Source organism: Cydia fagiglandana, chromosome 17 (assembly GCF_963556715.1).
Source record: "Cydia fagiglandana chromosome 17, ilCydFagi1.1, whole genome shotgun sequence".
In the NCBI taxonomy this organism is placed as follows: Eukaryota; Metazoa; Arthropoda; class Insecta; order Lepidoptera; family Tortricidae; genus Cydia; species Cydia fagiglandana.
Window position 1 is genome coordinate 4,916,374 of NC_085948.1, and position 10,209 is coordinate 4,926,582.

The 10,209-nt window shown below is 40.9% G+C and overlaps 1 protein-coding gene across 1 annotated transcript; it reads left to right on the forward strand.

Moving 5' to 3' along the window:
* The first annotated feature begins 8,274 nt into the window (after positions 1 to 8,274).
* LOC134672830 (beta-1,4-N-acetylgalactosaminyltransferase bre-4-like) lies at positions 8,275 to 9,178 on the forward strand. Its single transcript, XM_063530785.1, has 2 exons — positions 8,275 to 8,463; positions 9,049 to 9,178. The coding sequence occupies exons 1-2, from the start codon at positions 8,279 to 8,281 to the stop codon at positions 9,176 to 9,178; spliced, it is 315 nt and encodes a 104-aa protein (XP_063386855.1). The 5' UTR covers positions 8,275 to 8,278.
* The last annotated feature ends 1,031 nt before the right edge of the window (positions 9,179 to 10,209 follow it).

The window sequence follows — 10,209 nt, forward strand, 5'->3', positions numbered from 1 at the left end:
CCTTTCCCGTCTCACTCCGCACGAGCTGAAGCCGTCACTCATCAGCTATCACCTGGTAGGACGAAGACGTGGTTATTGTGCTTCGCAAATAAAACACAAACGACAAAGTATCGGAAATTGGAGTTTGTAATGGGTAAGTACTCTTTATCCTGGAGTCGATATCTTGCTAATTATGTAACCTATCGCATTACTATCAAGATATGTAACGTAAACAATAGTTTAGTTTTATATGCCTAAGTATGGAGTTCATCAAGCTAATACATTTTGTGTATTCGCGATATAACTGCCATTTTCCCCATCACCTGCATATCGTCCACCTGGCTAAAATTGCCAGGTGGATGAGATTTTGCGGCAGGTTAATGTCACTGATACCACAACTAATACTCGTAACTATATAATTATATAGCGGTTATATCGCTTTTGTGTGTTAATTTAGGAATAAAAACTATCCTGTCTGTTAAAACTGCATATTATTGAAATTTTTGTACTTTTGTCTTAAGTCTCGTTAACCTGTCCAAAAAAGTCAGGTGAATGATGCAATGGCAGGTGAACGAAGCGTCCTTCACCTGCCATATGACAGGTGATCGATAATTATTTAAAATCCACGTTACATATACTCAAACTAGATTTGTGACGTCCCACGGGAAAAGGTACCTTATGAGGGTTTTTAGTTTTAGACATATATTAAAATGTTTTGTAAAAAGTATAAGTATATGCAGATTAGTCCCGTTCTTGTCAAAACCCAGTTCTGATGATGGGATCTATGAAGAATCGAGGGAACTCCTCAAATCTTAAAGGCATACATATAGTGATTTTTGTGTTTTTATTTACAAATCAAGCATATACATTCACAAAAGTGACATTGGATGAAGTGGAACTGCTGATGAAGATCAGAACGAAACTCTTCAACGACGCATAGTTCACGTTTGGCGATTTGTCCTCTTCGTTATGTTTGTTAAGCAAGATAAGTTTATAAGCTGCATTTTTGTCAATCTCGAGTTCTGATGATGGGATCCATGAGGAATCGAGGGAACTCCTCAAATCTTAAAGGCATACATATAGTGATTTTTGTGTTTTTATTTACAAATCAAGCATATACATTCACAAAAGTGACATTGGATGAAGTGGAATTGCTGATGAAGATCAGAACGGAACTCTTCAACGATGCATAGTTCACGTTTGGCGATTTGTCCTCTTCGTTATGTTTGTTAAGCAAGATAAGTTTATAAGCTGCATTTTTGTCAATCTCGAGTTCTGATGATGGGATCCATGAGGAATCGAGGGAACTCCTCAAACCTTAAAGGCATGCGTATAGTGACTTTTGGATTTACATCAGAAAATCAAGCATTTTCATTAAAAACTGTCGCATTTGATGAAGTGGAACTGCTGATGATGATTAGAACAGAACTCTTCAACGATGCATAGTACACGTTTGGCGATTTAGATTTTGACTTGGATTGGGACTGGGGCTGGGACCCGGACCCAGACTCGGACCCGGACTCGGACCCGGACTGTGACTTGGACCCGGACCTAGACTCAAACCCGGAGTCGGACCTGGACCTGGATCCCGGCTCTTATCTGAACCTGAACCCGGACCTAACCTGACCTGACCTTGCACCAAACCTGAGTTCCACTAGGTACTGCGAGGGTTCAACATCAGCTCTATCTTGGGTACTGCGCTCCCAAATGCTCATCAAGACGTGTCGAATGACCAAAACAGCATGTGTCTATGTTGCATCAAACCTGAGTTCCAGTAGGTACTGCGAGGGTTCAGCATCAGCTCTATCTTGGGTACTGCTTTCCCAAGTGCTCATCAAGACGTGTCGAATGACCAAAACAGCGTGTGTCTATGTTGCACCAAACCTGAGTTCCACTAGGTACTGCGAGGGTTCAGCATCAGCTCTATCTTAGTAACCACTTTTCCAAGTGTTCATCAAGACGTGTTGGATGACCAAAACAGCGTGTGTCTATGTTGCACCAAACCTGAGTTCCACTAGGTACTGCGAGGGTTCAGCATCAGCTGTATCTTGGGTACTGCCCTCCCAAGTCCTCATCAAGATGTGTCGAATGACCAGAACAGCGTGTGTCTATGTTGCACCAAACCTGAGTTCCACTAGGTGCTGCGAGGGTTCAGCATCAGCTGTATCTTGGGTACTGCCCTCCCAAGTCCTCATCAAGACGTGTCGAATGACCAAAACAGCGTGTGTCTATGTTGCACCAAACCTGAGTTCCACTAGGTACTGCGAGGGTTCAGCATCAGCTGTATCTTGGGTACTGCCCTCCCAAGTCCTCATGAAGACGTGTCGAATGACCAAAACAGCGTGTGTCTATGTTGCACCAAACCTGAGTTCCACTAGGTACTGCGAGGGTTCAGCATCAGCTCTATCTTGGGTACTGCCCTCCCAAGTCCTCATGAAGACGTGTCGAATGACCAAAACAGCGTGTGTCTATGTTGCATCAAACCTGAGTTCCACTAGGTACTGCGATGGTCCAGCATCAGCTCTATCTTGAGTTCTGCTCTCCCAAGTGCTCACCAAGACGAGTTGGATGACCAAAACTGCATGTGCCTATGTTGCACCAAACCTGAGTTCCACTAGGTACTGCCAGGGTGAATAGACAGTAAGATTTAATGTTTACTTATTCACAGAAACTTGTTGTTAAATTGGGAATCGAATCGAAGGTGAGGTGGGTCACAATCCAAAATTTTAATCATCGTGGTGGACAATAAGGTCCCTTTTTACAGAAGATGACACATTTTTCGATTATTTTTAGAAGGCATTGAAAATGATGTGGTGGACAGGTGGATGACACTCATTACAGGTGAACGATGACAAGAAACCAGGTTAACGGCAACGGACACAGGTTAATGACGCCTCTCGATAACCTGTCAATATTTTCATTGGAATTTGTACTTATTTCTCGATAACCTGCTTCTACTATCGATAACCTGGAGACAAAATATCTTTCACCTGTCCTTGATATCATTAACCTGAATTTCAAACGCCTATATCTCCTAAACTAATTGAAGGAATTGCTTCCCTTCCACATTTTCTAATAGTTAAAGTTGCCTTTTAACGATCCCAATAAAAAAAAAATGCGAAAATGCAAAATTTTTGAAAAACGTTAACGTTAACCTGGCGGTGCCAACTTTTTGAGAAACGACCTGTAACATCTGTTGACAGCGTCTATGCACCCTAAATGTCCTCCGTTATAAAACATATGGCAGAAACCATATCTCAACGTTGGAACCGTTCTCTAAGTACCATACTGGGCTGGCTGAGATGCAGGATCAGTAACGCCGTTATACGTGCCACCACCATGTGCATCCGAGGCACACGCCACCGGTTTAAGTCCCCCGCCAGGTGGCTTGGGTTCGACGACGGTGCCGCCCTTCCACACATCGACTGAAACCCCTTTTCTACCCTACCTACATATGTCTTGACCTAACCCTTTGCCTATGTATTACTTATGATTCTCGGAATAAATGCTTTAGTTAACATATTTATTGTATTAAAATGGGCGAACTTATCCTTATAAGTTTCCGTTCTTCTACGTTATTTCGTGATGTCATTATCGTCTCAGGCGGCAATGCAATATTTTAAACATTCGCGCCGTGCGGTGTGCCGCCCTGTGTAAGCCGGCTCTGTCAAGGTCGACAAGTTGGCCGAGCTACTAGCTACAGCAGTACAGTTCGATAAGTACCTCCCGAGCTTTCGCGAGTAAAATGCGGCGAACAACTATTTCTGTTAGTTTCTTGCTTGCAAAACAGGTAGAGTAAAAAAGAAGGAAACAGCAATACAAACTAACTATTTTGGCTCAGTGATCAAAAGGAGGACATTTGGCCTCCGAAACGAGAGCGTGCCACCTGTCCACAAATATGATGCAAAAATATAAGTAGGTAATGGAAAGTATTAAATACAGCGATGTGAATTAATCGGTGTTTGAAAATGCGCGCTTTGTTTCTAGCGCTCACCTGTTAATTTTTTTTGAGTTTTATCTACAGTTATAAACTGTAAAAAATTAACAGTTGTTCAAGTTGTTTTTTTTGAGTTTTTTCTTAGTATATGACATTTATTTCAGTTTATAATTTATATAGTAGTGTTTCTACTTGATAAAAACGAATTAAAATATTTCCTGGGAAATAATTTAATTTGTTCAAATACTTCATTGTATTTTATCTACAGTTAATTAAAAACTTATACCTGACAAGAATTAATATACTAGGTACCTAAGTCAACGAATAAAACAATAACAAATACTTGATCTTGTTATTTCGAATGTTTTTAATAATTATGTAAAAGAAACGGGAACAAACTCTGTAAGACAGACAATAGGTACTTTAATTTCGGTAATTATATCCGGTAGGTAATCAACTAATCATATTTAAGTAAATTTACCTATACAAATCACGCAGTATGCATTTCTACTTCATAATAACTTCCAAAGAGAAATGACGTCCTTACAAGGTTAATGCATTAGCGCTATGACGTACGAGCGAACATCAGTTGCTCGTGAGAATGAAATAAAATTATCGTTTAAAATTGGTTTTAAGCAATAAATAAACCTAATTGGAAATTACTTACCGATTATATGAGATCCCATTTTTTTTCTTATACTTCCTATAATGGTTTTTGCACCCTTTTACAACGCAATAAGGCATTTTTGTGTTATGCTGCGTGACAACTTTCTACTGCGCAATTCGCCACACGACTGAGCGCCGGGGTGTGATAAATGCAAATATCACACCCATGTAGCGGCCCCCTTTTTAGTGCTCGTTAGCCGCGTCCTTACGAAGTAATATATATGTCCATGCTGACAGGCTGATATCGTCCGGCGAACTGCTCATCTGTGGGCCCCTTAACCAAGCGAGATACTTTCCATTTCTTCCTTTATTATATCAAATTTGTAGTATCGCTCGCAGACGTGTCTGCTTGATAAAAAATTGATTTCGTATTTTAATGTTTTTCAATTTATAGCATTCACATAAACTGTGTTCATTTTCATAAATTGGTAAGCAGGCAACCTGACAATAAACTACAATGTGAGCCAGGGAGCGGCATTTCTCCAGAACCCTCTCGTTGGTTTAGGGGGCTACTACAAGCCTTCCAAATGCCAGACGAGTCAAAGGATCGCCATCCTCGTTCCGTATAGGTAGAGTACTTTATTGTGAATATTGTAATGCACAAACTCCGTACATGTTATTGTAAAAATAAACTACTATTTTAGCAGACAACGTGACAATAAACTACGTCGCACGCCAGGAAGCGGCGATTTTTCAGTATTCTCTCATTGCTGTAGGGGGGGCTAATAGAAATCTTCCAAATGCGCCGATCGGGTTGCAGTCTATACTATGATTGTCCTACATACGCCCTTTATAATTTGGAACATTAGGATTGAAAAGATAAAAAATACACAAATAATATTAAGTACTTACACTCCTTGTTTTGACAGTCGTGTAAAAGAAGATCACATATAAATACAATTTTATTAATAATATTTTCAGGCACCGTGAAGAGAATTTGGCAATATTTCTCGCAAACATCCACCAATTCTTGATTAACCAACAGATCGAATACCGAATCTTCGTTATCGAACAAAGTGGTAAGTTTCGATGAAAGCCGAGAACTCTTTCACACGTTATCTTAGAGTTATCTTGGTGTAACTCTACTAGCACTACACTATACTTAAATGTGTACAAATGATATGGAAATACCTTGACTCAGTGGAACCCGACAGAAGCATTGGTCAGATATTTGACAATAATATTATGCATTAACACGTCCTGCGTTGTCGGAGACTGTATTATTGCCGTACCGCCCTACTGGCATTGGGCGCTTGGAGTTGCTTCTATACAACGAACTAAAATACCTATGGAATTTCGAATTAGCTTGAATACATATTATAGGTTTGTTTCGTAATAACTTCAACTGTATTGTTTATGTTTATGTAAATTCGTAGCAATTTCGAAATACAGTTCGTAGCACGTCGTAGCTGCTACGGTTCGTTACAATATATTTATGCTACGCAGCCGGCAGCCAGTGCTACGTGGAGAGAAAGCGAATTAAAATATCGATGCTACAATGCTTTTCAGTGTGCTTTTCAGATACCAAGATTTACAAAGAACATGGAAAATCAAAATTTTAGAAATGTTTATTCAAATGGATCGGTATTGTAAAGGGTTACTGATGTACGACTGGCGACAATTTAATCACATATTAGATACTATTCCCCAAATATTTTCCTTAGACTTTCTTTTGAGCGAATTATCAAATCGCATACGCTTCACATAGGTAGGTACTCATGTTGGTTTGAGTTGTCGTTTTTTATGTGCTTGCTATGTGTTGTAGAGGGAGTTAAAATAAAATTATGGTTGTTTATGAATTCTAATTAAGATATCGGGGGGCACGGCAGTGCCCCCGCCAAGTCGAGCGCGAAGCAAACACTGCCGTACCATCCTTTACTGGAACCATTTCGCCGCATTTTCAGGCCCCTATTTGAGAACCTCTGGATAAGACCAGAACGCAGAAATTTTGGTCATCCAGTAAGCTATAATCACATACTTAAAATCCAAACTTTCAAGTCTGTAGGTCATTTAGTTCCGAAGTTAAGCGAAAGCAAAGTTTCGCATTTATGAAACTCACTCATGATCATCAGAATAGAACTAGTACTTCCCATAAACTCAGAGAGCTGAAATTTGGTACAGAGTTAGGGTTTAATGGCCACATAAAGGGAAAACCTAAAAATATTGCAATATCAGTCACGTTTTAAAGATCTAAGAACTGCATAAGTAAGTTTGTAATCCCATATAAATATATGATATTACAAGGTTACTGTTGCAGTTCCTACAAATAGTAGGTAAAGTAAAGGTACACTACGATGTACGATGTGAGTATCAATGAAGATATGTTTAGTTATGATATGTGTATACATAGTATGGGTATGAGTACCCGAAAAGAAGGACTGCCTACAAAAAGAGATGAGATCCCATCAAAAACATTACATGTAAAAAGGTGCAAGTCTCGCAACACTTTTACTACAAAAAAGTTTTGAGATGTAATGTGAAACCAAGTCGGTTATTTTAATCAGTGCCAGGAGGTTTCTACAAAAAGAAGTGAAATCCCACCAAACACATTCTGTAAAAAACTAGCCAAGTCTCGATGGAGCTGCTTGTTTATCTCTAAAAAGTAATGAAATCTAGACAAAGTCGTGCCAAGTCTAAGGTTCCTTACTGCGATTTCTTTATTATTATAGTTAATGTTGTGTGACTTGGCCGTTGAAGGGTACACAAGGGTACAAAACCAGGTGCTCCATGACACCATTGCACCAATCTGTCGCCAGAACCGCTACCCATTGACGATGGAAAATTGCCACTTGGAAAACGTTGATTCAATAACCCAGTCAATTGTAGGCTTGATAAAGCTGCGTATTTCAATAATACTTATGTATGGGCGAGCCTGAAAAACACTTCTTTTTGGTGCAATGGCAGATTGGTGCAATGGTGTCATGGAGCACCTGGTTTTGTACCCTTGTGTACCCTTCAACGGCCAAGTCACACAACATTAACTATAATAATAAAGAAATCGCAGTAAGGAACCTTAGACTTGGCACGACTTTGTCTAGATTTCATTACTTTTTAGAGATAAACAAGCAGCTCCATCGAGACTTGGCTAGTTTTTTACAGAATGTTTTTGGTGGGATTGACTATTTACTATTTAAAGATATAAAATTAAGTTGACGCCAGGAGAGATTTCGACTGGGGCCCTGCCTACCTGTGTGGCTAACTCAATCTCTGCTTGCAATGATGTACCTACAGTCGCGCTTCCGCGATTGTTGTGCCATCTAGCTAAACTGGACATACCATAGCGTATGTATTTAACTACCATTTTGGCTAGGAACCTAAATGGCTCAATAATGGCGGAACCTGATGATACATTCACTAAAATACTTTATTTACACACTAGCGACCCGCCCCGGCTTCGCACGGGTTAACAACCTATAACAAATCATATATACCTAAACCAGTAAACCTTCCTTAAGAATCACTCTATTGATATGTGAAAATCGCGTGAAAATTAGTTCAGTTTGTCACGAATAAACAATATAAACAGACAGACGGCGGGGGACTTTGTTTTAAGGGGCCCACTGATTAACATTCCGCCGGACGGTATCGGCCTGTCAGTTAGAACAAAATCTTGACAGTTCCGAACAACTGACAGGCCGATACCGTCCGGCGGAATGTTATTCAGTGGGCCCCTTTATAGGTAGATAAAAAATAATTATGTTTACAGGAACAGAGAAATTCAACAAAGGCCGGGTGCTCAACGCCGGTTTCGACCAGATCAAGGACTACTGGGAGTGCTTCATATTCCATGACGTGGACCTGCTGCCGCTGGACCCTAGGATCCTCTACACCTGCCCCAAGTATCCGAGATACATGAGCACTAAGGTCTACGAAGGCGGCAAGTATGTTCGAGATCTTAAGATCTTGTTAAACATGTCATAATACCTACTAGAAAAGAATTTAGCCCCAGAAAATAGCCAGATAGACGAGGCCGGTTCTTACGCTAACGCCCTGACAACTAGACCACCCGGTGACAGTTATACCCGTCCCAAATTCTCGAGTATAATACATTTTTAAAAGGCTAGGCGCCTTTGACCAACTAGGGCGGGCAGTATGTGCTCGCACTCCCTAATCTCCCTATAGGAATCCCTTACGGCAGGGGTCACCACAAACTTTTTTACCTGAGGGCCATATTGCCCCTCAGAAACTTTCGCGCGGGCACCGGCGGTTTTTGCGCCGGGGGAGGGTGTCTGTTGCTGCTGTTAGGAACAGTTCCACTCTCAATGAATACTGAACCCCTGGAGCCTGGCTCCGGTGGGCCGGACAGTGGGCACTCGCTTTGGATGTCGGCGGGCCGATTTGGAACGCGTCGCGGGCCGGTTTGGAACGCGTCGCGGGCCGGTTTGGAACGCGTCGCGGGCCGGGGTTTGGAGATCCCTGCCTTACGGGATAACGGTGTAGTGAGGGACCTTATTTTGTTCTTGCAGAGTCGTCAAGTTAACCGAATTCTTTGGGGGTGTAACAGCAATGAGCGACCTCCATTTCTTGGATGTCAACGGCTACTCCAACAAATTCTGGGGGTGGGGCGGCGAGGACAATGACATGTATTGGAGGTAGGCGCCATCGCTCACACTGCCAAGTTGCTAACTGACCAAACGTCAAAACGTTTACGTTTAGGGTTCCGTCACACAGTCACGTTTTATCAGTGAACCTTTAGGTTCATGATGATCAATTGATCAGTCAAGAGTATTGCATGTAGTTAACTTAGTCATGTTTAAAAAAAAACACATGCACGGTCCGCTCACGCGCCGCCCGCAAAACGCGCCTGTTTTATCAGTGAACCTTTAGGTTCATGATGATCAATTGATCAGTCAAGAGTATTGCAGTTGGTTAAGTTAGTCATGTTTTTAATAAAACACATGCATTTTACTTTCCTCGTATTAAGTAGATATGAAAAGTAGAGTGTTTAAATCGGGTGAAAGTGGGGAAAGGCATCATTTCAGCCTCGGACTAATGGCACTCACACTGCGTTCGAGCGCCAAACTACCTCAGCAGAAATGAGTGTCTTTCATCCCTTGGTTAACAATCTACTAATGCACTAGATCTACGTATTACCTAAGCTTGAACGATATTGATGTTTACAGGCTACGTATGAAGAAGCTGCCTGTAATGAAGTATAATAGGGAGATAGCGCGATATATTATGTTGCCCCACGTTCCTCCAGAGAAGAATCCGAAAAGGTATCGTATCTTATGGTGTCGCCAAAGAGTCGTTCCTGCTAGTTAAATCGGGTACTTTCTTCGAACTGTCAAAATGATGATTACTTATAATATAATATATGAAATCTGCACAAGTCAAAAAATAACTAATAATGTCAGTTATTTGTTGACTTGTGCAGATTTCATATAAGTAATCATCATTTTGACAGTTCGAACCAGAGTTCTGGTGAAATATATTAATTTATTTTAAATACAGGCAACAGCTCGGGATGGCCCAAAATAATTCTGTCAATTTTTTTTACTGCGGCATCGGCATATTGTTCATAAGTTTAACAAACGTTCGGCCTCTTAGGGCTTGTGCACAAATCACGTGAGGTTGGATATCGCGAAAAAATCACGATACATTGCCAAAAATCTCACCAAATATCA